The following is a 27,608-nucleotide window of genomic DNA, read 5'->3' as shown; positions in this document are numbered from 1 at the left end:
TTTGAGTAATCTTAGGCTTTAAAAAAATATTTGAACATTGATGCTCAGTTCTAACGTTCCTTTTGAGTACCTATTTCATGCCTTTGATCAGATGCACATACCAAGTCAAAATATTGCTCACACATTATTCACAGAAAATACCATCTTCCAAAAAAGCTAAGTCCATATCTGAGTACAGAAAGAGTACAAAACTATTCTAAAACCTGAAAACTTTAAACACTAAATAGAAAATCTGCAACACTAGTTTCAGGTAATCCAAAGGACATCAGCAACCAGAGATGCAACATTATTGCCAAAACCTTTGGTTCCATTAAATCCTTTCAATTAAGGCAACCCCTGTAGACTATGTTGGATCTTAACCCCTGTCACAGCACAGCTCAGAGCTGGCCAGAGCTGTTCCCTGTACAAGGGACAAACTTCATTACACTCTGACACACAACATTAACTCACTGATTTTCAGTGTATTACCAAGAGGGAACAGGAGATTACCTGGTAAGGTAAAAATAGCACAAAAAAAAAAATATTGACCAGTTGTCTCTCAACTATCAAACATTTAATCTACTATAAAAAGCCAGGATGGACAAAAACCATTTACAAAACAACAGCACCAACAGTCAAATGAAGAAGTTTAGAAAAAAAATTAGCTTTTTTGAGGTTTCTGAGCCATTGCTTTTACTGATACAAGATGCCTTTTTGCCACTTATTACTGATTCCATATAAAAGAGCAAATATCAAGTATTTAATATCAATACTCATTCACTGCTGTATTTTCAGCTTCTAATCTAGAGATGCCCAGGTCTCTTACACAGCCAGTATAGAAAGACAACTACTTCTGGATTTGATACACAGATGTTGAGATCTGGACTGCTACCTGAGCTCCAAACTGCTTATCTTCCATAGTCTCATCTCAGGGATCTGGTGTTCAAAGTCAGACACCACACTTATCCTATCACTAATGTTTTGAGAGAGGATTTTCACACTGGCCACTATGCTGCTGTTCTAAAAGGGTACATGGTCCAGTTTCCAGATCCATGTGGATATCCCAGATGGATAGCTCAGAGCACTAAACACCTACATTTTGGCTTCCAAATTCCACTGGTAATGACCCTGTAGCAAAACATCATAAAATTTAGAAAGAAGAAAACCCCCAAACATTTACACTATGTATCAAATATTTTTACCTCACCAAAGGGAGTGTAGAATTGCACAACATTGATATCTTTATCTTGAGAAGCTGCTTTAAGGGAGCCTGCCAGTGCCAGAATGCTTCCATTGGAGTTCCACTGAATACACACTACATTGATACCAGCATCAATCAAAACAGGATCTAGTTTTTAAGGAATAAACATAGAATATCAACACAAGTAGACATTTTGGGTCAAGGGAAGCTCAGTAACTTGCACTCTACATTTTGTACTCACTGTAGTCATTCTCATCTCTCATGATCTGGCATCTCCCATTGTCATAACAGACAGCAAGGCAAGGGCAGTTGGGCTCAATGTAGCCTTGGGTACCATGGTACCAGTGTATCCCAGCAATGCTGAAAGCTCCAGTTAAATTCACCAAACAGCTCAACTTCATTTTCACCTGCACAGGAATGGTTAATTCAAGTCATATAAAACATGTTATTTAAAGAATAATTTAAATCTCTACTGACAGTTGCAAGACAAGATGTCGAAGCAAAATTGTTTTCCTGTCCCAAGAAAAATGTTGAAGTTCTCAGAATTTTACAGGTTTGAAAAACTTCCTTATATAATCAAAGCCAGATCAGACATACAAAAAACATATATTTTTAACTACAAAGAAGTACCCCAATGTTGGCATTTTTCTTCTTTGAAAAGTAACTTCAAGAAAACCAGCAACGTAAAAAGGCCACCACTGACATGTACATAACCATGAGAAACCCCCCGGAACACAGCAAAAAATAATCATTGTTTCAAACCATTCATAGGCACAAAATTTAAAAAGCAACAAAAGAAAACCCAACAACATCAACAAAAATAACAAAAAAACTTTTGTTTGCTTTTTCTTGACTAAAGTTTACTGAATAACATATAAAAATAATTGGAACAAACTAATGTCCAAATTAGAACATCAATTAAGAGAACTCTTGCAATAACTAGCCCAGAACACCTGGTAACACAAGTAAGGGTTTATCTGAAAGATAAGGGAATTCCTGAATGAATTCCAAGAGGAATGCCAGGTAAGTAATGGGAGAGAGGGGGAGAGGGAGAGAAAGCACAACCATGCATATTGTTGATATGGTGGGGGAAATGACAGCAAATTATTTCAAGAATTTCAGTAATTTGTAGCAGTTGGAAATACCATGACTCACACAGTGGAAAGAGAGAAAGATACAGTGGGAGGATAAAGAAAAGAAAATGGGAAGGGTAGCGGATACTTTCTTAGGAAGGTAATGAAAAGGAGAAAAAAATTCACCATATTAAGCATCTAAAAGTTAAAAACACAGTCTCAAATACACGGATTTTAAAGTCATTGTTTTACTTAGCATTTTGTTATAGTCATACTCCAATACTTTAGTAAGTAGATATAAATAAATAAATAAGTAAATAAATCTAGGTTGCAGGAATTCAGCAATATACTACAGCTATTTCCTTTTATTTTTCTACTCACTACCAGGATCTCTATAAAGAATGATAGGAGCAATAGGAAAATAAACTATTGCTTTTTCTAAAAGCATGCTAATACTTTAGGAAGCAGAAGCTGTAATAAGTCAATATCCTTTAAGCCAGCATTAGTTCCTCCAAATAATGAAAGAAGGAAAAAAACAACAGCTAAAAAATATTAAATCTGACCTATCATCACAAACATCTTTGAAAGTAAAGATTTTCAGATGCCCCGAAGAGTTTAACTTCATTTCACCAGTCTGACCATTCCTACTTAGCATTTTCAGTAACTATTGCAAGGCTGAAAGGCATTAGTTGATGTGATAATCATTTAGCTACCAAAAAAGAAGTAAAGTAAAAAGCTACAGAACTCTTGAACAAAAGCTCTGTGCTTTTCAAGGAGGTTGTCCAGTTCTCAGTACTGATGTCCACCAATTAAATAAACATTAATAAATTAAAAGGAAGTGAGCTTTTATGCCTATTGAAGTAAATTATAATCCTTATACATAATTATTATTATACCTTGATATTATAATTATAATCCTTAATTATACCACAATGAACTTACAATAAAATTTCCCTGATTGTCATAAATGTGAATCTCTCCATTTGACATTCCAAAGAGCAAAATTTTGCTATTGGAGGACCAGGCCACGTGGCACAGGTGGGTGCCTTTCAAGTCTTTTCCCCAAATGCGATTGCCTGGAACAAAACAATGACTGCACTTAAAAAATACACCACAAAAATTAAAAACAGGATGCAAGCTACCAATGTAAAAACTAACACAGCTGAAGTCAAAGCCACAATTAGTAAATAACTATTAATTACATTTACCTAGAGAAACAGAGCCACTGTGTATATAGCACTATAAACAAATTTGTGTGATAGCACAACAATTAGTAGGGCTTAAAATCTTACCATCCACTGATCCAACAATCACAGCTCCATCCTCATACACAATACAAATCTTCTGGCCATCAGCATTCCAGCTCATGCTTCGAACCACTGATTTATTTCTGTTGTTAATCATCTCTTCATACCAAGAACCTATAAGAAGTGAAAGAAAAACTGAGTTACCTCTAGAGGACTCAAGGTACATGCTAGTCACTGAGCTGCCCTTGCAGTAAAAGCCTAGCAAGACCACAGCAGTGTCCCCAGAAGGCACAGACACAGTTACTGTGAAACCCAGTGCTCCCATGGGAGCTGCTCATTCCCAAAGCCAACTGTGATGAATGAGGACTCGGAAAGGGGAGCCAAAGTCCAAGAGGGACCTACAGAAAGAGCTCTGTGCTTCAGGAATTTCAGAACTGACAGTAAAATAGGAAACATAAACAGAAGGAACAACTGGTTTCACTAGGAATAGGTAATAACTAATTTACTGATTATTTTCCAAAACTAACAGATTATTTATGTGACAGCAGCCATCATGTATCAGCCAGAAAGACTTATTCTTTACTCCTGAAATGAGAAGAACAGTTAAGATTTTGTTTCCATTTTTCATTAAACTAAAATTCCCAAGAGAATAGGAAAACCTTTTATTTTCTTTTTCTTTCCCACATGTGTTGGAAAGCAGTTACCTTGATGTGAGGTTTGCTGACTTTTAAATGAATTCCAGTGAACCACAGTATATGTGTGTGTGAAAGGGTCAAGAGCAATAAAAGATAATTATAGTCATACACTGGTTAGTCATAGTGGTTCACTACCTTAAACATTTCTAAAGATAGGTTTTATGAGAGTACTTAATTGATGCTTTATGCAGTGTTGATAAGTTCTTGTAGTCTACTAACATGCTTGTGCTCACTGCACAATATATTTTTCATGCTGTATTCCAAGCAACAGAGATAAAAAAATTAGAGCAGTTTATCAAGCACATGGCTAAGTACTGATATCTTCATCTGTGGTAGCTCTGCAGGACAAATGCCTTGTGTCATGTGACTACACTATAAAATTACAGACAAATATTACAATAAAACTTGAAAGTAATTTTAAAACTATTTTGAGCTATACAATCTGCAAAATAAAAACTCTGAAAAACAACAGTAAAAACTACAAGTGAGGGATAAAAATATTTCTAATGACACAGAATATTATGCCATCTCAAGTTTATCCTGCAGAATACCTCTGTACATCATCCACACAATGATGAGGCCATTTTGATCGCTGGTAGTCAATTTTTGATACTGTTCATTCCATGTCACAACCTGCACAAAACCTAGAAAGTGATAAAAAGCTTTTTACTGGCATTATTTAAGTAGTTAATAAAAAATACAACATCCAACTTAATCAACCTGGAGCTTTTTAGAAATTTACATTGCTGACTTGGATTTAGTTGTAGGCTTCTTTCTGTGTCACTTATTTCCTCTTTCAAAATTCTGCTCAAGAGCTCCTTTTGCTTCTGTATTCACCCACTGGAGTAACATCTTCTCCAAATCCTGCTCATTGTTGATTCCACACCCAAAGCCCAAAGCATGGTTTTGCAGTTTCTGACCACGTCTGACACTCTGGGTCACTGACAAAATTTTGCAGCTGTAGGAAGTTTGGGGTTTTTCTTCCTCTTAGTAGTCTGATCCTCACTATTGCTGCACTTTTAAAACATAATCTCCCTGACAATTACCCAAAAGAGCATTCTACACACAAATCCTTCAGATCCTCGAGCTTCATATGGGATCCCACTCACAAATACACACTTGAAATTTTATCAGTTCCATACTGCAGATCAAATTGTATCACACTTTTTCCTCCCCTCACTGCTGGGTACCCATTTTCTCTGTATCCTTTCCATTTTTAGTGCTTCAGTCAAGAACATTATCAACAGATGCAATCAAAGATATTCTGGTTGTCAGAGATTTTTAGGGTAATAGGAATCTATTTCAGAATTGAAGACATCCATTCAAAGTACCAGCTAAATCAATTCCTCCCAATTAATTTGTTCCAATCCTATTTAATTAAGCCCTTAAAATACCCTGACTCTTGGCAGATTTCAACTGCAGGTCCTCACAAAGAAGTCCATTTCCTCAAATAATGCAAGGATTTTAGCATCCTCTTCATATCCCATTGTCCATGGCTGATGACCATCCAGCATTTCTCATGTGAGAAGTCCTCCCTAATTTTTGCTGCATTCAGTTTTTACTTTCACACATTATACTTCTCCAGCTTGCTTTCTAACCTCTCTAAACTTTGTACACTGCAGTCTATGCATATACACATTCTGTTATTTGTCAATAAAGGGGAAAATTGCCATATATTTAACACAGAAATCAAGTTTACTGAACCAATTTTCATTTCTTCAGAAGAAAATGGAAAACTACTGTAACAGTAATCTCACAGATATTATTAAAAAGAAAAGCCAAACAGCCTTATCCAAGATGTCATGGTAAAAATATACAGCTATTAGATACCATGCTGAATAATCACAAACTTTATTTTGGGTTTACAATAAAAAGTTATACCAAAATTACTCTGTCAGCTTCACAAAATCTTGTATTTCTATTCTAACAAAAAGCAGACCAAATGCCCAAATACACTTACCACTATGACCTTCTAGAGTTTGAGTCACAGAAATGTTGTTAGGAGCTGCTAGTCCCTTTATCTTTGCCTCATCTAAAAAATAACAGAATTCACTATGAAAATAAAACTTAGAAAGCATACCTGTTATCATGTTTCTATGAATACTGAAGCTCTAATCACAATTTACATAGATACACTGAACCACTTAAAAAGAAGTACATAGTAACTGCAGGATGAAATTTCCACCCCTCAGTTCCATGTGTTTGCCATTCACATCTGTCATCCAAATTGAGACACACCTTATGGTCTAGCAGTTTTTCAGAGAAAAAAGCAACAAAATAAACAAAAAAGAAAAACAACAACAACCAAAGAAAAACAAACCCCAAACCCCACAACAATATATATGGTTATCACATTTCGTTACATTCAGAAAAAAAAGTTTCAAAATTTTTGAAAATGGATTTTACTTTTTCTGGAACATATTTATTTAAAAGAAAATACACAGCTTTCTCTGTAAAATAATTAAGATGGCAGAAAACATTAAAATAAAATTAAGAAATAACAAAGCAAGTTACAAAATAAAGAGGGAGCCTACACAAAAATAATTAATTATATGCCCTAAAAAAAAAAAAAGGGAGCAGCACTGAAGAAAACTTCAGCAGATATAATGGGCAGACAAATTATTTGTGTGCTAAATAAGACCAGCTGGAGAAAAACTGTATACATAAGACAGTGATGAAAAAATTTGATGTTACAAGAAATACATAATAACTATGTACAGATTTAAAACATATGCAATATTGTCAAGTAACTTGGGGAAGAAGTTATGCTTAAGTGTGGTAGGTTTTGTTAAAATACAAATTAAAAAAATAAATAAAAAAAAGAAACAAAAACTAACAAACTAACACACCCCTCCCATTTACCTGTTTGTGTTTCTAATTTTATTACTTTCAGTAATCCATCCTCTCCACCACAGGCTATGAAACCTTGGGTCTTATTCCAGGAAATACATTTTAATCGAATATTACCGGGAATTGCAATCTGAAAAAGAAGTATTTTGTATCTCTACACAGTCGCAATAACCACGTTTTATTTTACATCGTCTTATCTGAACACCTCAGAGACATCTACAATAGCACATGAGACAAATTTATTTCTACTAACAGACCTGTACACGCAAAAAAAGAGAGAAGACAGAACTGTAAGCATCAGAGAAACTGTGCCACCCTCAAGCAATTGAACTTATGCAGTAAATAATAACAACAGGACACCTGCAAAGGTGTGCTGAGCAACAAAACCAGGTGACAGGGGTCACACAGTGCACAGAGCTTCGGCCTCCAGCGGAAAAGCCGCGTCCAGAGCCTGCCGGGGGAAACACTGCGGAGCTGCCGGAGCAGCGAGACACTGAAGAAGCCCCAAGCCAGGCCAGGGGAACCGGCGGGACAGAGCGGGACAGAGTGGGACAGAGCGGGACAGCGTTCCGGGAGTGCCGCACCGCGGCCCGGAGTGCCGCAGCAGCCGCGGGCGGCGGGAGAGCCCCGAGGGTCCCCTCAGCCCCCGCGGGCTCCGCGCTCCCGATCCCCGGGACTCCCCCGGGCAGCTCTCCCTGCCCGAGAGCAGCCTGCCCTCCGCCGCCCCGCGCCTCCCCAGCAGCACCTTCTTGCACAGGTAGATGAACATCGCGGCGGAGCGCAGGAGCCGACGGGCCGGCCCTCACGGCAGCGCGCCCAAGCCGGCGCTGCGTCCCCCTGGCAACCGCCCGCGGAAATGGCGCCGCTTCCGGGGGAGCGGCCGGCGCCATTAAGGGTGTGCCCGCTCCGGCGGCGGGCCGGGGTTCTCGCGTTGGGCCCTGAGGGCACCGACCGGGCCAGGCTGTTCGGGAGTGCTCGGCTCGGTTACAAAGCACTGCCCGTTCCTTAATAAAGGTCACGCTGCTTTTACACGAAGAAGTATCCCCAAGTTTGTGAACCGCAGGTTGTCTGCGCACGGTGTTTGTAGTGTAACTTACATCAAAATAGAATCATAGAATGGTTTGGGTTGGAAGGGACTCCAAAGGCCATCTAGATCCCTGCCATGTCCTGCCATGGGCCAGGACACCTTCCACAGACCAGGCTGCTCCGAGCCCCACTCAGCCTGGCCTTGAACACTTCCAGGGATGGAGCATCCATTGCTTCTCTGTGCCGGAGCCTCACCACCCCCACAGTAACAAATTTCTTCCTAATATATTACCTAAACCTGCCCTTCTTCAGCTTAAAGGCATTCCTAATCAAAAAGGAAGGAGACTTAATTGAAACAAAGAGCAGCTAATGTTATAAATAAGAAGCTTGACTAGGCTAATATTCAAGCAGCAATAAATTTATTAATTAATACGGTACAGTATGAGCAATACAGCACTGGGTACAATGGGGGAAGTTTTCCCTCCAACTGCACACCGATAGTTGAGGCTTACAGGTATTTATAGGGGTACTTATAAGCTTTCTTAGCAGTTTCTATTCGCACTTTTTACTCATCATCAGTTTCTATTCCCAATTTTTACATCACAATTCTATACACTGTTGTGATTTAGTTTTTCTCAGGATGTATCCCAGAAAGGAGTATCCCCAGATGGTGGTGGTGCAGTTTCCGAAAGAAGGAAGAATCCCATCTGGTGAAGTCCAGCTCCCCAGATGTGGGCCCACCTTTTAATTGCAAGGACTATAAATCTCATAACAGTGATGTCCAGCTTCCCTTGGTCGAAACTATAAATCCTTGAGTTGATGTTCATCTTCCTTTCTCAAGCTGCTTTTCTCTGTTTTGTTAAGGTGTGAGATAAGCATGTTTCCTTTATATATATATTCCAAAGCTATTGTTTCAAGGATACAAGCAATATTCTAAAATTGTACTTCAGAAGGTTATTATTGCAAAACTCTTTAAGGCTTAACTACAAGCAAAGAGCAACATCCTTAACACTTTAATTCAAATGCTCCTAAATCAACTAAGGTTAATTGCAAACAAAAGATAGGTTCAAAGGCCTTCTTCCATGCTTTACTTTCCTCAGTTATTATTAGAATTTGTCTTTATAACTGTCTCATGGTCAGTTTCCACACATATCACAATCACAAGTATACACATTGCCTGGTATGTACCTGAGACAAAACACAGCTTTGTATTTCACACTGCCAAGTTCTCAGTGATGCTGAGATATTAGAAAAATAAATTACTAATACTGCCATGTTAAAATTTACAACTGGACAAGTTTTGATGATCTCAGACCTAGGGGGAGGTTAATAAAGCTTGGGGAGAAGGATGTCACACTGATAATGGACACAAAGAATGGAGAATTTATGGGCCACAAGGCCCACATTTGGCAGAACTCCCAAGATAAGAAAGAAACAAAGTCAACTCAGCATCGTGCGGCAATCAGCTCAGACTGGGTAAAAGGTAATTCTGGCAGGGGCAGATTGCAACCATCGGACCCAAGAAATCCACCAACCCAAAAGAAAAGAAAAACTGAGCACGTGGAGTAATTAACATGAGAAGAAAGAGAATCATTGACCAACAGAAGGTAGAACACTAATTAACAGAAGAACTATGTAACTTGTAGCACTATGTAACTCCAGCATCCATTGGCCTTTTGGTCAGAGACTGTGCAAGTATCTCCTCACCCAGGAGTGGATAAGAGACACAAAGATGCAACACATGAAAAGAGACTGTATAAAGTAAATAGAGGGATTGGTGTAATATTGTGGAATTGGTGTTGTGTAGTAGAATTTTGGAAAACTCACACTTACATGCTTGAGAGTGACAAGTGGAGTGTATAAAGTCATGGTTAAAAAACTTTCTCTTTTGGGTAACAATGTGGAATGGGGCAATCAGTTAAACCTTCTCCTTGTTCTCCATTAGGATGTATTTTGAATCACTGGGACAAGTTTGGTGGAGAACTTCTTACAAAGTGGTAGTTAAAGAAATACTGTACTCAATGGTGGCCAAAATATAAATTGGATGGTGATAAAAAGTGGCCAGAAATGGGAACATTAAATTATAATAACATGCTACAACTGTTATTTTGCACAAGATTAGATAAGTGGGATGAAATCTTGTGTGTGGATTTATTTTTCTCATTGAGAAATGGTCATAAAACAAGAAAGAAATGCAGGTAATTGGTGTTTGATTCAAATGTGTTAATGATGATGGAAGAGAAAAAGAAATTATCTTGTTGCTGTTCTGCTTCTAGTATAGAGAAAAGGTGTCTGAAAGTGGATAGTGAAGAAAATGGGGCACAATTGTTGGTTTCTCTGAGAAAGAATCAGGATAGTCATAATTTGGACCAGGAAAGTACTGATGGTAAGACTGAATTAAGGGATGCATTTATTCCAATTGCAGGCAGAATTTGGGCACACTAAAACCCTGTATATGTAAAAGTTCCCTTTTCAACCACTGATTTGATACCTTGGAAGGAGTCTGCCAGGTTGTAAAAACAAATTTGAGAAAAATTTTAAATTCTATATGGTACACCACATGATGTGAAACTGACAGGAAAAACTGACCAGGTGATGTGGTAAGAGAAAAAGCTTTAACAGATTATCTCTTGTCTTTAAAGAAAAACCTGAAATTATTACACAGGTACTTGCTCTTTAGAACACCAGTCCCAATCAAGTCACCAATATATTCTTTCAAGCATGGAGATCAAGAGTACCTGAAAACCTGGAAAGATCTCCACTAGCTGAGAAGTGGAAAGGACCTTTTCAGGTACTGCTAACCACACACAGAGCCATGGAATTGAAATGACTGGACTCATGAATTCATTACACAGACCAAAGGTATTCCTCCAACTTTGTGGTGGTCTTAACAGAAGGACCCCCAAAACTGAAACTTGACTTGGGACTCATGAAGTGCACATGGACAAAAACAGAATCTGTAGTGCAATTTTATTGTATTCAGAAGAAATTTTACTATATTTTTGTGTTTTACTATGTTTAAGAAGTTTTTATAGGCAATGTGCTTGATTTTTGGAACACCACTGAGCACCCAGACCTGGGTGCACAACTCTGAAATGAACAATCAAGTCTCTTTTGAGTGTGTAATTATTGGCTTGTAGCACACTGGATAATAAATCCAATTTTTCTGAACAACAATATGTCCTATTTTAAACAAATCATTTATATAATCTTGGAATTTTACTTGGTACTCACAAATTGAGGCAGGTGATTGCTCAGAGGAATTGCATGTAAATATTATAATTTATAATGCAAAATGAAGTTATGAATACTAGTGCATGAATCAAAGCCTGCCCAGCTGACAGCTTGCAAGATACATCTGGCCTCCAGTACAATATTCCACTATCCTATAAAATTTTACATCTCATCTGAAAACTGGCCTTAGTGTAAATAGGACTGATGTCATCCCCTCCCCATTGCCAAGAACTTGTAAAGTCTTGCATTAGATTTACAATTAGCTTATTCTTACCAATTACAGAGGCCAAGGCATACTTCTGGCCCTATAAATGCCTGCATAATACTCATGCCTAAGCAGAAGACATGAAAGTAAGCAAAGTAAAGTGCTGGATATAAAACTCCATGACTTGAAGAAATAAAAAAAAAAAAAAGCATGCACAGCACTTTGAAGAAATAAGTGTAGTATAGCCAGGATGTGCCATGCTAACTTTAATTGTACTACAGCAAATTAATATCAGTACAGGGACACACCACAAAACACCAAGCACAGCCAAATCCAGCATTCTTGGAGGATTTATAGTCTCATTTTTAGCCCTTACAGCTGAAGCTCTGTCCCATGTTCACTTGTGCTGTTTCGTGTTATATTCCAGCTGCACATTACTGTGCAGGCATACCTGAAGTCACACTCCTATGTGCAGTGAACATAACTGAACGTGCTTGAATGTGGTGTGTGCAGGGTGTGAAACAAGTACAGATGTTGTTTCATACATCCTTGGCACACCAGTTACCACATAGAATATTTTGTGCAATAATATTGCAAGGGTCTACAAAATACATGGGATTTTTCCATTAAAAAAAACACATCGTTTTGACTCCTAATTTAAATATAATTTCTATAGTATTTGGATTATTATAAATGCCAAGTGTGTATATTTGGATTCCTTTAACAATTAATTTTTTTTAATTGTTAGCTTGTGTGTTTTATCCCAAAAGCCTGATTGACACAAGTGTCAGTAAAGTCTGTAATGACAACAGGAACAACTAAGAACATAAGTAAATCTTGCAGGATAAAAATACTAAATTCTAGGATTTTTTTGTTCTTCTACATTTTAAACATTATTAATACTTGAAATTACTGTTCAATATTTTATCTATATTTACAGTAACATTTAGATTTTAAAAGCAAATACTTCTTTTTCAAAACATTTGATTTGGGGTAGTATTCTGTTTATTTCTTCCATGTATGCCTCCTTCATCCTTAAAGTTTTGTTTCCTTGGGTTTTTTAAACCCTTTATTTCATCACACCTGTCCTTTAGGTTGAATACAAAATAACTTCCAACATCAATGTGCATATCATATTATATTTTATTACAATAAGTTACACAATCCCAACTTCCCCATTTAATTGACAAAAGACATAGGCACATTTTTTCATTCTGCCTTGCCATTTCAAAATTTTATATAATGTGATATACTGTATCCATTCTTTTTTTTTTCTGCATTTACTTTGAAGTAAGAGAATAAAAAATGCAGTTACTACAGAAAAGCAGTATCTGCAGTAGAAACTGAAGCACAGCAGGGATGAGTAGCTTCATGGCTATAAAGTGACTGTACATGAAGATCCTTAGTGTCACTGTATTTTCAAGACTCTTGTCTTCCTGAAGTCTTCTCCATGTTTGCCAATAATAATAAACCACTGCTGTTTTGTAAGCTGTGCAATGAAATAAAGCTTCCTGAAAACAATAAAAAGGCTTGATTCTGAAAGATTATTTTAAAATAAAGCAAAATGATAGCTCAGACAATCTGCTGTCTGTCTTGATATGCCTGCAGCTTCTCAGACACTTCATCTAGTGGTCAGGTGTTAAGGGCAATAACATAGATGGCTATAAGAATTGTTTTATTTACAGTCTTTCATATTGCTGCATTTTCAAAAAACAGTCTGGTTTCTGGATGAGGTCAATACATGCTTGAAACAGAGATTTCCAAACATATTAGAGCTCTGTCAAGATCTGGCATCTTCCCAAATAATCTCAACAACCCTAATTTCTTATAATGTGTTGGATCAGGTGATACCCAGGGACAAGGAGCACAATGTGATGGTCTATGTTTTCCAGATTGTCTTGAAAGGATGCTGGGGATAGAAATGGCCCATCAAAGAAAAACTTTGAAAGAAAGCCTCAGTTCTTTGTATAAAGTCTATTCCTAACTTAAACCCAGAACATTTTCTTGTTCAACATGAGCTCTTGGGGCAGAAAGATTGATCTCTGAAGGACATACTACTACTGAGATGACATTACAGGTTTAAATGTCTTGGTGTTCAGATTTAACTAATTACATTCCCTAGAATTATATATTATAATCCAGGAAAATCTGAGTTCTTCCCTTTGCTTTTCCCAGGCAGATAAACTGAACTCCAAGCACACTGCATGAAGAGGGATGTGCAATTAGATCTCATAAAAATAACTTTGAATTTATTAAAAAACTGGGAAAGTTTTCTGTCCTTGGCAGAAGTGTTTATTTGACTTTCAGAAACTTTGGCAAACTGAAAAATTCATGTATCTATCTAAATGATGTATAAGTGATATATATATCACTACTTTGCTCTCCTTTTTTTAAATCTTAAATAGACTCTTCCTTGATTCCTTTCTAATCCACTCTTCCTTGACTCTGAAGCCTCAGAGATTGGGATGATAACCACAGACATAATGCTCCTTTAAATCAATTCCTATTTGAATAAGAGCACCTTTGACAGAAAAAAGCATTCCGTCTCAAAAATTTTCAGTGAAGAAAATCTGTGACGTTCCTTGGTAAATTGTAGCAGTGATCAACCACTCTCACTTCTAAAAATCATGCCTTATGATGTACCACAGCTTGTCCAACTTCAGCTTCCAGTTATTAGTTCCTGCCATGTCATCTGAGGGCATTTATTTCAGCATTCAGGCTTGCTGTGGTACCACAGAGATCACCACTTTCTCTTTGTTTATTGGTTGGGGTTTTTTTCCTCTCCCACATGTTTGTGGAATGTCTGATCCAGGGGCTGACCACTTTCCCTTCCCGGCTGCAGCCACGGCACTGCAGCAAACGCGGCCGGCAAATCCCACCCCAGCCGGGTCCTCCACGGGCACCCAGCCTGCCCAGAGCCTCCAGCACCCTGCCTTGCAGCCCCCTCATGCTCCTGCATGCCTGCTTACTAACAGGCTCACACGTTTTCAGGGAAAAGAAGGTGCTGGAAAATCACTTGGGACAGTGCCTGCCTATGGAGATGGGATGCTGAGGAATACCACAGCTAATGGGACTGTTGTCACACTGCCTGTGAAGTTGTCCCTAAAGTTTTGGGACATAATAGGAGGACTCAAAACTGAGTGTCTGATGTAACAGTAAAAGCCAGCCAGAAGAATTATGAGCTTGATAAACAGTGCTTGATGTTCAACATGGCAGATATAATCTAGGGGGTGTGGGCATATGCATTTATTTTATCTGTATCGTGTTGCTCTTCAATGAAATGTGAAAACATAGTGGGGTTTGCAACAACCTATCTTTTTTTTCCATAATATTTCTGAAATCATCCTGAAAATACTTTCTTCCCTGGATATTTCTTCCCTAGTTAATAACAAAACAGCTACCTCGAAAATACCAGGAAAGTGCTGAATGAAGGTGATCATGTCAGAAAAAGGATATATTTTGTGGATAGAGCTTCGAGGCGTGAGGTCACTGAGTCCTGGAGGGCAGCTATGGCTTCACACTTACAGGATTCTTCAGCAGTTACAAAACTGCTTGTTATGGCTCCTAAGAGAGAAAACAGCATTTACTGTATTTACTACAGTTGAACATTTAAACTACATTAGAACATTTAAATCCCAAGAAAATGCTTGATCCTGTGGAAGTATCAAACCCATGCTGTGAGACTACAGCAAGCACTGCAAGCCAGGGCAGGTGGGAAGGAGGGGTAGCAGTGAACAGGGGCTGGTGTGAGTGACTCCAGGACAGGAAAGAGAGAGCTCAACTCGAACCAAGAAGGAAGCAGAGCAGGATGTTCCTCACCTGCCTACCTGGATCCTCTACACTCTTTAAATTAGACCATTACTGAGAAAAAATAAAAATATAAAAAAGGCCTGGCTGCAGAGACCAACCAGCCTCCCCTTCAACTTTAATTGTGTTACCCCACAAGTTCTCTTGGTTTCTGACATTTGCGACATGCATGCATAGGGAGTATGGACACAAATCCATTCAAATGTCACATGAATATAGATGGAGGGAATGGCATCATTCAAATAGGCCCAAGTGAATTTATCATCTAGCAGAAAGACACAGCAATCTAACTGGAGGAGCCAGTTAGTATGACAGGAGTTACCAGTCTCTTCAGAAAGGAAAAGTGATCATTGCTATACTCCACAGTGCTTCCTTAAATCTGTTCCTAATTCTTGAATTCAGTCTTCCAGACTTACAGGGGACCAGCTTCAGCTGTCCTCAACAATTCCTTTTTCTCCATAATTCACAGAAAAAAACCAGCAATGATGACAATTTCACTGTAGTATAATAATGTCAAGCATCAGTAGATGGCTGTGAGATCTTGGCTGCATGAAAGGCAATTTAACCTCACCTACTCCATAAAGTAAATAAGTTAAGGCTGCACCACTTTGCTGGAGGCTGAGAACTAACGTATCAACAGCTACTGCAGCACAGGTACTGTAGTGAGCTCACCATCCATATCTGAGACTGGAATCATAAGCTTCCAAAAGCAAAGCCTTCTTAAAAGAGAGCCTACAAATACATTTTCAATAACTTACCAAGTAGTATTATGTGTATAAAATACCCATCTCTTGGTATTTTTTTTTACATTACTTGCAAAGGCAGCAATAGCATATTAATAAATTTTGTTTTCTCTAGATATATAAATGCATAGCTGATTAATGTCAAACAATGTGTGTGAGCATTTGTAAAAGTAAAGTAAATTATACAAACAGTAAATTATACAAAAGCACATTTCTATTTTTTCCTGGACTGTTTTGGCTCCTTTTTTTTGTGTGTGTGTTTTTGGTTTGGTTTGGTTTGGTTTTTGGTTTTGGGTTTTTTTTGTTAATCATGCCATTAATACTCCCCTTTTAAAAGGAAACTGCAAAATCTATGAGGTTGCAGATCTGACAGTGCAGAAACTCATTTGTCTTAAAGCCAATGTTGAAATTGGTGTCTCCTTGATTCCACTGAGGCTGTATTTGTTCAGCTCCCCTCTTTGGAACATTCCACTGGCTTTATGGTCAATGTACAAAGAAGAGCTGTTCAAGAGTCAGCTGGAGGAAGGTCAGTTCAGAACATCACACCAACATGGTTGGTTTCCAACCAGCTGCCAGTTAACATTTTATGTCTGCATTTAAATTCTCCAATGATAGATACAGATCCTCCTTGGATTTTGTCTTTTTTAACAAAATTATTTTTCCAACCAGCTCTGGCAATTGTCCAAAGATATTCTGAATTCTTCTACAGTCCTACTGTGAAATTGAAAGTGTTCCAGTATTTGATATTCAAAATTTGGGGCATTCCTGTTGCCACTGGGATGCCCAACAAGACACACTAAGCATGCTAAGCTGTGTTTTTACACTGCCTTTGTGGTCATGTCCAGACCAACAAAAAACTATTTTTGCAGATGGTGTTTGTCTTTATCCACCAATTTTATAACTGTGCTCTTACACAGCATCTTCAGCCACTTGATGTGATGGCAAGTTATTGCCACTCTGAACCAGGGGTTCAGCTAGGCAGCTCCTGAGGTCCCTTCCTACCCAACTTAACTTTGCATTCTACATCAAACTGGAGAGGTTCTGCCAACACTTGATCCCAGTATTGCCCATCTGAAAACAGTTGGTGAGTTCATCCTTGCCCCACTGAGCTCAGAGGAGACACCAAGAATGCAAGGTTTAGCATTGCAGCAGTTCTGACCTGAGCATTGCTCCCCTGGGGAACCCCCAGCCATTCTCCAAATGCTGATAGGCAATGGAGACTCACATCCCAGAGGCAGATGCCCCAGAACCCTGCTTTGCCAACACCCCCAGTTATTCCCCTTTCAGGAATGCAGGTTATGACAGATTGTATTTTTAAATACAGTGAGTCCTTCAAGGTGTGATGACAGATAAGAGACAACATTAAACTAGTTTTAAATACAGTAACTGCTATAACTAAAGAAGAAGGACCAAACTAGCTCAACATATTTTGGAAAGAGGTATAAAAGAATGAAAAGGGATTATACTTCCTGAGAGCTTGTGAGTTGATAGACTCAAACAGATTAAAAATGTTTAACACATTAAAAAGAGGTGCTTCAATAAATAAACATATTCAGGGAAAAAATACAAACATTAAGTTATTACTTGAGCATGTTTTGTCATCTGAATTTAAGATAAAGCCTCCATAGCAGTCACAGGTCTGTGATCACTCACACAGACCTGGTACCAGCCATAGGATCCTGGTGCACACACACCAAAACCAAGATAACATTTTTAATGCTCCCCAATGGCAATGCTTTTCCATGATGGGAGCCTCTCCTCTATGAATCTTATCAGGGACAGCTGAGATGTGTAACTGATCTCACCTTGGAGCAGCAATTGTCTCACTGGGGATTAATACATTAATTAATACAAGGGATACCTCAGAGCTTGCTCCCTCTGAGCCAGCTGTGTAACCCCACCAGATGTGAGGTGCCACATCAGCTCCAAAGGCACACTAGGAAAGGTTTCCAGTACACAATAACTTTACAGTAAGCAGACTGGGAAGGAAAGAAACACTTCTGAAATTGTTGTATTTTTACTGGGACACAAAGTCACTGAGAAGCTAAAGAAAGGAACAGCAAGATGAAATTCAGCCTGGAGGGGAGGACATCACCTCAAAGTGTCTTGCATGGTGATACACACATTCCACAGAACTGCAAAGTGTGTGACTAACCCCAGCTCTTCTCTTCTCAACAATTTGTCAGTTCTGGGTTTGCTGAATATTACATAAATTAGGGAAGGCCTTATTTATAAGTTGACAAAGACTGCATGGGGAGTATTATTAACATTATTACATATAAAGTTCTTTGTGTCTCTGACATTTGCTCAAGTGGGCGAGGCAGAGGGACACAGAACTGTTTTTTGACAACTGAGTGCAGATGAAAGCTCCAAACTTTAGAGAATATCAACCCATATCCAAACTTTAGAGGATATCAACCCATATCCAAACTTTAGAGAATATCAATCCATTTCCAGATTTTAGAGCTGGTCATAGTGATTCCCATTAGCAAATGCATCTTCATTTGCATTCACATGAGGATGTTTTTACTGCATGTCAGCGTGCTGCTAACCAGAGCAGGGTGCACAGAGCATGTTTTTATCTGACTATCAACGTCACAAAATTAGTAGGAAATTTTGGAATACTGGCAACACTTTTTTGCAGCTGTAACAGATGGCAAAAGGAATGGAACTGAAAGTGAAGAAGCTACAAAACAATTATCCAACAGAATTTCAGAGAACAAATATCTTGATTTTAAGAGACTATTTGGCGTTATTTCAACTCTAATTGAGTTGGAGAAGACACTGTTTTATGGAGTGAAAAGATCATAAACAGAAAAGTATATGCGGCTGCTAAAAAAGATGTGACACCCACTGCCAGTTACAAAGTGGGCACTTTCTGTGTGAGGCTGCTGTTTTCTGCCAAATTTAACACGTCAATTCTGAAAGGCCAAGCTGAGAAGGAGTTCCTATATTTGGATATCTTTGCAGTAAGAGAGCCCAGCAAGGCACAAGAAAAAATAGAGTGGAGAAAGAAAGGAAGAGAGGAAGAGAGAGAGAAAAGAGAGTGACAAAAAGAGAAAGAAAGGAGAAGGGAAAGGAACCAAAGGAAAAGAAGAAAAAAAGGAAAAGGTAAAAGAAAAGGAAAAAAAGACCCTCTCCCAGACCTAGACTATTTTTGCATAATTTTTTGCACATCTTTGTGATCTAATTGAGACAAAGACCTGGATGGTTGGGAAATCATTAGCAGGATACTGCAAAAATGAGATTCAAAAGGGAAAAAAAGCAAGCATGTGAAGAACATAATTTAAAGTTTGAGTAAGCAGAAGGAGAATCAGTGCTATGAAATGAGGTTTGGGATTAGACTCCCAAAGGGGAGGCCTAACTGAATTTGCATTCCATCACATGTTTATTGCCTCTCTGTAATGCCAGCTAAGAGCTAATCCTAAGCACCATACTTACAAAATCAGCTCCTAAGCTAGGCAGGAAGAAATACTGAGACCCTCTGGCTTCACCTCTTTGAGATGTGAGACCTGTGACTTACCTTGAGAGATTTGCCCAGGAGCTCCCTGGAACTGGAAGCCTAAATTCAACAGTTTGTCACACAAAATATAGTCAGGAAAGGGATTATAGTGGAAGTGGGGGGAAAAAAGCATTTTGCCTAAATAAATCATGAGACATCCAAAGAAATTCAGAGTGATGATCAAACCCTAATCAAGTGAAGATAATATAGAATAGATAACAATTTGTAGATAATATATACTTATGTGTACATCTCTGAGTACCAGCTACATCTATGCTCTTACATCTCAGCACTGAGAAGGAACACTTCCCTCCATCTTCTACAGCTTTAAATCTGGAATATTTTTTAAGGTCCAAACACATCCACCAGAAAGAGCAATCATACTCAGGATGATACAGACAACAATCATTCTTCCAGCACAGTCCATGTTCTCCCTCATCTCATTCCCTTGTACTGCTTTACTGAAGATTTTCTGACAGAAATGGTCCACATCACATACTGGATATGGCAATTCATTCTCCATGAGTGTGAAAATACTGTGAAGTCCTCAAGGAAATGTCAAATGGCATTTTAATTTAACCAAATACAAGCTTCACACTACTGCAGAAGAGCCAAGGATCTCATATTACTACTGTACATATGGAAAAACAAAGTTGCCCTGAGTTTTGGGGAGTTGTTAAACTCTGTTATTTTATCAGAAAAAACAACATCAATTAGCCAGATTTTTAAAAGCCGCTTGCTTTTAGTGGAACATAATTTTTCCTTAATCAGATCTTACCTGAGCAAGTCTTCTTGTCTGGATTCAGAGTGTATCCCTCATAGCAGCCACAGCTGTAGGATCCATCATTCCTCAGACAGACTTGGGCACAGTCATGCCTCCCAGGTGCACACATGTCCATGGCTGTGGTGAGCCATGGTTTAGGAAAGAAACCTGTTAATCCCTCCCACATACTGTTTTAAATGCTCAACATTTTAAATTTTAATTTCCTTACAATTTAACCAGTGTCCTACTACATTATTATATTATGCTGCAGACAAGTGAATTCAGTTATTAATTATTTAATGGAGGAGGCAGATACTGCAAGACATGACTACACCACATCTCATGCAGTTCTGTCTTGCATCAGCAATCCCAAGAGTCTTGTACATCCCCAGTAAGGATGAAGCTAAAAACCCCCATGAGATGAGCAATAAGCTGCCCTGTGTCAGACTAAGCCGCTAAACAGTGTTTATGGAATTCTGTGAAGAATAAACAAATAAAATGGTAGATAAGTGCCAAACTGCATTTTCTAATCAACAAATTTAAAGAAAAATGCAATGTTACTGTTATTGGTGTTGCTATAGGATACGAAAGAACATAAGCACACTACCGCTCTCAAGGTGAAGGAAAAAAGAGAAGTTTATTTTCTGACTTTAATATTTATAGTTTTACAAAAGTGACAATGGATTGGAGGGTGACAGTGACACCTCTCCAATGACACCGGTTATACTAACAGTCTATTAACTCTCTCTTCTTCTATAAAGAAATGCAAAACAATGAGTTGTTTACAGAAGGTGTGTGAGAAAGTTCACTACAAGAATGTCAACATCAGAAGGCTTAGAAAATCTTAAAACACCAGGGTGACAATTAGAAACAAGGAAAAGATGACAGCTGAGTTCTCATTTTAGGGTAACTCACAGAAAACATGTCCATATCTCCAAGAGTTTCATGTATTCAAGTAGCCTTTAATTCTTACCTGAGCAAGTCTTCTTGTCTGGATTCAAGGTGTAGCCTTCATAGCAGTCACAGACATAGGAGCTGTTGTTACTCACACAGATCTGGTCACACTCGTGCCTCCCAGGTGCACATGGGTCCACAGCTTGGTAAGAATGTTAGAGAAACAACCTATTGTTAATAACAAGCAGTTTGGGATGGAGTGCACACTCCTATTTTTAAATATATTTTGATTTGGAATCAGCTCAGAAATGGCAATAGTAATTGAAGGAATTAGAACAAGTAGGAGAAAATATCTATGGTGTCTGCATCTGAGGACTTTGTTTCAGCATCTGGCCCTAATGAATGGATCTGTAGGCACAATAAAAAGGACAGTGATAGCATCAAACTACATCTCACCATTACTTGCAGCTGAGTTTTAGTTATTATTCATTTCTAGAATTCTTATTGGAAAATATATAGATGTTTGTTGTTTCAACAGAAGCAAACAAGTAGCATCTCAAATCCATGAATAGTGGGGTTTTTTTCCTAGTTGAACTCATTATCCAAAGGAATAATACCTGAGCAGGTTCTCTTATCTGGATTCAGGGTGTATCCCTCATAGCAGTCACAGAGGTGGGATGCCCCAGCAGTCACACAGAGCTGCTGGCAGCCGTGGCTCCCCAGGGCACACACACTCACAGCTGCAAAGGGCAGTGACAGAGAGCTGCTTCATGCTGCTTCAGGCATTACTCATTCCTGCTTACACAAGGACATCTTGCACTGTTTGCTGGATTACTGGTAGTGAATGTCAGGGCAGTGTTCCTGTCACAACAAGTTACAGACCTCCTTTGCAGCGCTCCATAGCCAGGAGAGAGAGGCCATAAGCGGCACAGAAATAACTCATTACCTGAGGTGGCAGGAGAAAAGATGAACTGAAAATGAGATGGTTCAACAAGGAGAGATATTAAGTATTCAGTAACATTACACGGGAAAGGAGAACTCAGCCATGAAAAGCTCTTCCAGCTCTTTGTATGCAGTTCCTTTCTGTTATGGGAAGGGGAAGGGGAAGGGGAAGGGGAAGGGGAAGGGGAAGGGGAAGGGGAAGGGGAAGGGGAAGGGGAAGGGGAAGGGGAAGGGGAAGGGGAAGGTTTTACCTGAGATTTTTACTTAGATTTGTAGTCATTAATTAGTATTATTGTGGGTATGGAACTACTGGTAAAATCAATCTCCACAGCAATACCGGTGTGATAAAAAATCAGAAGTAAGAGTGCTTAAACCTTCTCAAGTGTTTCTGAAAATAAGGCAATTTTGTGGCAACAAAATGGCAACATTCCCATTTTCTAAAACAAGGAAGATTTAGAATTATTCTAAAAAAGGCTGATAGAATTGTCTTGTCTTTACATTTTACATTAACAAAACCTCTGGGTGATCTTTTCAAGCATAAGTGAGAAGCTCAGACTCAAATAGTCAGATTTTTGTGGTAGGAAAGTCAAACGTCCACTGACTTGGACAGCTACTCAAGGCTAAGACTTTTCCATCTCTGGGATGGCTTCATGCTGAATAATGCTCTCAGTGCATCAAGAACTTGGTGTTAGCCAACTATTTTCCCCCTGAACATTACTTTCCCTGTTTATAGTTCACCCTGCAAATAAATTAATTGCCTTGGTCAAAGCGAAAGAAAATCCTAATTGCCACTGGTGAGTCCAGATTTCTGACCAAAAGCAGTCTGGAGCTGTAAAGAGACCCAGTTTACCACACTATCTTACAAGACCCTCTTAGATTCATTTGGTTTATAGGAGTCTTTTTAAAGACTGTTTTCCTTCACCCTATTATTTTCATGAATCCCAGATTCTGGCAAACTGCATGCAGGCAACTCGGAGTTCCACTGGAAGTGTACATGTGTGAGCTCTCTGATTTACCCTCCAGCCTTGCAGGGGCCTAATTTCTATGCTTCAGCACAATAAGCAGTTTATTCCTAAGAACAAGAGATTTTTCTTTGCTGCTATGAAAGGGCTTGCTTTGGTGAGAACATGAGTGGACACGAGTGCTGTGTTCACAGCACACGTACCTGTCCAGCCAGGTGAGCACTTGTGAGGATCTGGTGAGCGTGCTGTCAAGCCAAACCTCAAGGCATTTCCTATGCTAATTATTGGCAAAGTGTCCTGTCTGCAGATGGTCTTACACGTTTACTTCATACATAGAGAAAGAGGTTTATTCACTTTAAACATACTCCAAAGATGTGGTGGTAATTTTTAGTAAGGCTCTGAAATAACAAAAGTAACACACTGCCAACCATGTTCCCAAGGAAGTGGCTGTTATTTTCATTCTTTTACAATGTCATTTATACCTATTTTACCTATGATTTGCTGGAGACTTATTTTAAAGTAAATTTCTTAGAAATTCACTAGGAAAATCTATTTTGCACAAGTTTTTTAATTGTCAGAAAGTTGTCATTTGATTTTTGTGAGTAGGGCTGTGTCACAGCTATCTATAGGCAGCTCTAAATACTCCAGATGACCTTTTTTCCTTGTTAATGACAGCAACAGCCCACTCTGGCCTAGCATTGTCAGTGGAGTTCTAGCCTAAACCAAATGCAGCATTTTTTAAAGATCAGCACTGAAAAAGCAAAGCTAATTATTCCCATCCCACAGTTCCTTGTCTAAATCAAGTTGCAGAGAAACAGAGGGAGATGTGAGCCTGGCACCCTGGAAAAGCCCAGCAGTGCCTAAGGAGTGAAAGCCTGTCCTGAGATGATCTGCTGCTGCATCTGGGCACTTTATCCTGCACCAGATTGCTCAAGCCAGTGTGGTGGCTTACCTGCCACACCGATTGTCCCACTCTGAACCTACAGGGAATCCCTTCAGCTCCACACTCCCACCCTCCTTGCTTCCCAGTGAGATGGAAAAAGAAACAAGCAGCCTGCACAGCTCTGGTGTACCTTCAGCAATTCAGTAAATATATACAATTAAACCTTGTCCAGATTGCTGCAATTTCTCTCTAAATCTGGCCAACTGCTCAAGGAGGTTCACTCGAGTCAGGTCTGTCACCTACACTGAGGCCACTATTCAAAATGACAGGCTGTTACTTGGCCTCCACTGAAAAAGAGGGTTGGCTTGTTTGCCCAATGGATGGTAAAGGAAATATTTAGATGTGATACATAACACTTCTGAAAAATGTCTTTCTTAAGGAGTGCAACCACAGCAGCAGTCCAAAGGAGCCAAGTTACACTGCCCTCTTGGACTGCTCCCCTTACCACAGAAAGTCTCCCTGAATCTGGATGTCAGCTTTTCGATCACGCCGTAGGTCTCCACATAGAAGACGTGTTCATCCAGGGGCTCGCTGGCCATCATCCTCAGGGACTGCACGTCCGCCCGGCCCACCCCGACCGCGTAGATCTCGATGCCGGCCGTCCGCGCGCTCGCCGCCACACCTTGGACCTGGTCCTGCGGCCGCCCGTCCGTCACCACAATGACCACCCTGGGGATGCTGAAGGTTGCTGGCCGGGCGCCCATTTCCTCGGTGAAGACTTCTTCCATGGCAGTTCGGATGGCAAGGCCGGTCATGGTGCCAGCAGACAAGGGCGCAATGCGGGACACAGCCTCCTTCAGAGAGGCTCTGTCAAAGTGGGTCCGGAGGGGAAACTCCACCCTGACGGTGCTGGCGTAGTTCACGACGGCCACGCGCGTCGTTCTTTCACCAACATCCAGGGTATCGATCATTTCTGACAGGAAGAGTTTCACTTTCTCAAACTCCTCGGGTCGCACGCTGCGGGAGCTGTCTACGATGAAGAGGAGGTCGAGAGGCCGGTTCTTACAGGCGGTGTCTGCCAAGAGCGAAGGAAAATGCTTCAGTCACCTCCCACACGGGACAGGAGCTTCACCCAAGGGCAGCGAGTGCTGTCATGGCAAACTACTCCTGCCACATAATGCTGGTTGATTCTTTATGAAGAGGCTTCAGATTATAGTGAGCAACATATTAGAGAGCCATAAATATTAATTTTGACAAGTAATTAATAACTGGGTTTTTCTAAGCATTAATAGATAGGTGCACATTTGAGCGCTCAAAATGTCTAACTGTCCTTGAAACAAAGGGTGGTGGTTTTCATGTAACAGCCAACAAAGAGATGAAACAATAATATATAAATGTATTTACTGTTTATTTTCATAATGCTTGAATTCCAGTTTTTATAAGAAGAAGAAATAAAATGGCAAAACATCTGACTAGATCATATAGGCAATGGATCGTAAGATATTTTTGGATAGTAACAATATAAACTGCTAATCAGGAATTATTTCTTGTTTGTAAATCACAATCCAAAATACACAACAAGAACAAATAAAGGCCAACAAGGATAAAAACACAAATGATGTTTTAAAAAGGCTTCTTTGGAAATTGTTATTGTTTATGGCTTGTAGAGCAGAGAAAGAAAAATGAAATTACTCATGAAGTAATTTTATATGTAAAAATAAACATTTATACACACATTTCCAAAATTCCTCACTGCCATATAAATCTAGACAGAAGCAGAAAAGCCATAGCTTAGATCAGAGACAAACATAATTTCTAGGAAGACAAAAACCAATCAAGACAGTGACAGCAGGCAACTGAAATGCCCCCTCCCTGTCCTGATATACCACATCCTGACACAGACAGTACCTTGTACTTAATTTATACCATCAAGGCTGGATTTGCAGCTGAAAAATGGAAAACCCAAAACAAGAGTATTTCTATAAAAGAGACATCCTGGCTCACCAGTGCATTAAATAGCAAAATATGAGGTGGTCAGTTTGAATTCACACCTTGAGGGCTGTTTTGGGAACCCAACACACCTCTCCTGACTACTATCAAGTTGACTTTTATTATTCCATTCCAGCTGAAATTTAAAAACATCTTCACAATTATCTTAAAAGTAGAGGTGAAAACAGCACTTCCCCCCCCCCCCTTTCCCAGCGCACTGGAAACTTTTTTCTCTAATTCAAGTGAAAAGAGAGGGAAAAAATGAAATTGCACAAATTTCCTCAGGAAGCACAGCAGCATAGTTAATTTTGCCTTTGGGTGGAGTAATAGATCAGACAAATCTAGGATCCCACCCAGCTATATTCTATATAATTCTATATTCATCCTGTAACAGTTTCACTCAGTTTCGCCTTTGGGAAGCTGAAAAAACATGAAGAAATGTTAGTGCATACATGCATAGCTTAAGACATGAAGAAAAAAAACAAACAAACAAACAAAAAAAGACAAGCAAGGTTTGTCCAAAAAAAAAAAAACATAAAAAGAAAGATAAGAAAGAAAAAAGAGCCAGTGAGCCAGTGGAGCCAGTGCAGTATTTGTAGGCAGAAAACTTCCGTTTTTAGATTGAAAAGGAAAAAAACCTTTTCAGTAACCTGGTCCTTGCACGAGTCTGAAATAAAGATGTTTCGAGCAATGAGCGCAGGTAGGGAACAGCTACGCGGGGTTCAGGGAGGGAAGAGCTGCGCGGGGCGGCAGCGGGAGCGCGGGCCGGGCCGGTCCCGGTGCGGTACCTGCGGAGCGGCCGCCGGGGCGCGGCTGCCGGCGCGGGCGGAGCGCGGGGCCCCGCGGGGCCGCGGGCAGCGGCGGCAGCGCCAGCGCCAGCGCCAGGCAGCAGCGCAGGATGCCGAGCGCCCGCCCCATGGTGCTGCTGCTGCTGCCGCCGGCCCCGCGCCCGCCGCGCCGCCTTTTAACCTGCCGGGAGCGGGAAGGGGGAGCGGACAGCGAGGGGGCATCGGCCGCCCCCGCCGCCTCCTCCGCAGGGCGGGCCGGGAGCCCTCGCTCCCCCGCCCCGACGGGCGCTCAGCACCGGGGAGAGAGACGCTGGGAACGCGCGGCCGGGCCGAGCAGGGCTCAAACCTGGGCGCAGGGGGAGCTGACACACCGTTCCTCCTTCCAGGCTAATTTAGCATTTCGGTCTCCAGGACAGTATTTGCAAAGAAGTGGGGAAAGGCTCCTAATGTGACCACCGAGGCACAAGGAGCTGCCCGCTCTGTTGCCAAATTGGCCGAGGACATTTTGGCCAGTTCCTGCAGGAAGTTGCAGTGAGCTTTTGGGAAAGCACGGCTTAAGGCTCAAAGGCACCCTCATCTCCAGCACAGAGCTTGAGAAGACATTTTTGCCAAATCTGTATCTCGTTGTACTGCAGTGTGAAAAATACGTATTTTATTATTGCCTTTTCGCAAATTTTAAAATAAATATTATATGTGCTATGTTAGAAAGTTATGTTGTGTTAATTTTCTTAAGTAGTGTGTTAAATACAGTTAAAAGTTATAACATAATGTTAAACTAGAAACTATGCTATGTAAGATATTTTTTTAAAGAAAGGACTCGCACCG

The 27,608-nt window shown here is 39.9% G+C and overlaps 2 protein-coding genes across 3 annotated transcripts in view; both read right to left on the bottom strand.

The window, feature by feature from the left end:
- WDR35 (WD repeat domain 35) overlaps positions 1–7,877 on the bottom strand; it is a 42,983-nt gene extending 35,106 nt beyond the window's left edge. For both annotated transcript variants that reach the window (XM_058020278.1, XM_058020280.1), the window contains exons 1-8: positions 7,791–7,877; positions 7,058–7,175; positions 6,156–6,227; positions 4,747–4,839; positions 3,546–3,674; positions 3,196–3,329; positions 1,422–1,587; positions 1,182–1,327 (exon numbers count right to left, since the gene is read on the bottom strand). In XM_058020278.1, coding sequence (XP_057876261.1) covers positions 1,182–1,327; positions 1,422–1,587; positions 3,196–3,329; positions 3,546–3,674; positions 4,747–4,839; positions 6,156–6,227; positions 7,058–7,175; positions 7,791–7,814 — 882 coding nt within the window. In that variant the 5' untranslated portion in view covers positions 7,815–7,877. The remainder of the gene's footprint in view (positions 1–1,181; positions 1,328–1,421; positions 1,588–3,195; positions 3,330–3,545; positions 3,675–4,746; positions 4,840–6,155; positions 6,228–7,057; positions 7,176–7,790) is intronic.
- Positions 7,878–12,633: 4,756 nt separating this feature from the next.
- MATN3 (matrilin 3) lies at positions 12,634–26,913 on the bottom strand. Its single transcript, XM_058020736.1, is given in 9 exon segments — positions 12,634–13,138; positions 14,967–15,074; positions 17,645–17,704; positions 17,707–17,754; positions 20,335–20,463; positions 21,299–21,421; positions 21,837–21,959; positions 24,512–25,081; positions 26,784–26,913. Coding segments are annotated over 9 exon segments (1,347 nt in total). The 3' UTR covers positions 12,634–13,082.
- Positions 26,914–27,608: the final 695 nt, after the last annotated feature.

The sequence above is a fragment of the Melospiza georgiana genome, chromosome 3 (genome assembly GCF_028018845.1).
Source record: "Melospiza georgiana isolate bMelGeo1 chromosome 3, bMelGeo1.pri, whole genome shotgun sequence".
Taxonomy (NCBI): Eukaryota; Metazoa; Chordata; class Aves; order Passeriformes; family Passerellidae; genus Melospiza; species Melospiza georgiana.
This window is presented reverse-complemented; position numbering and strand designations above follow the sequence as displayed.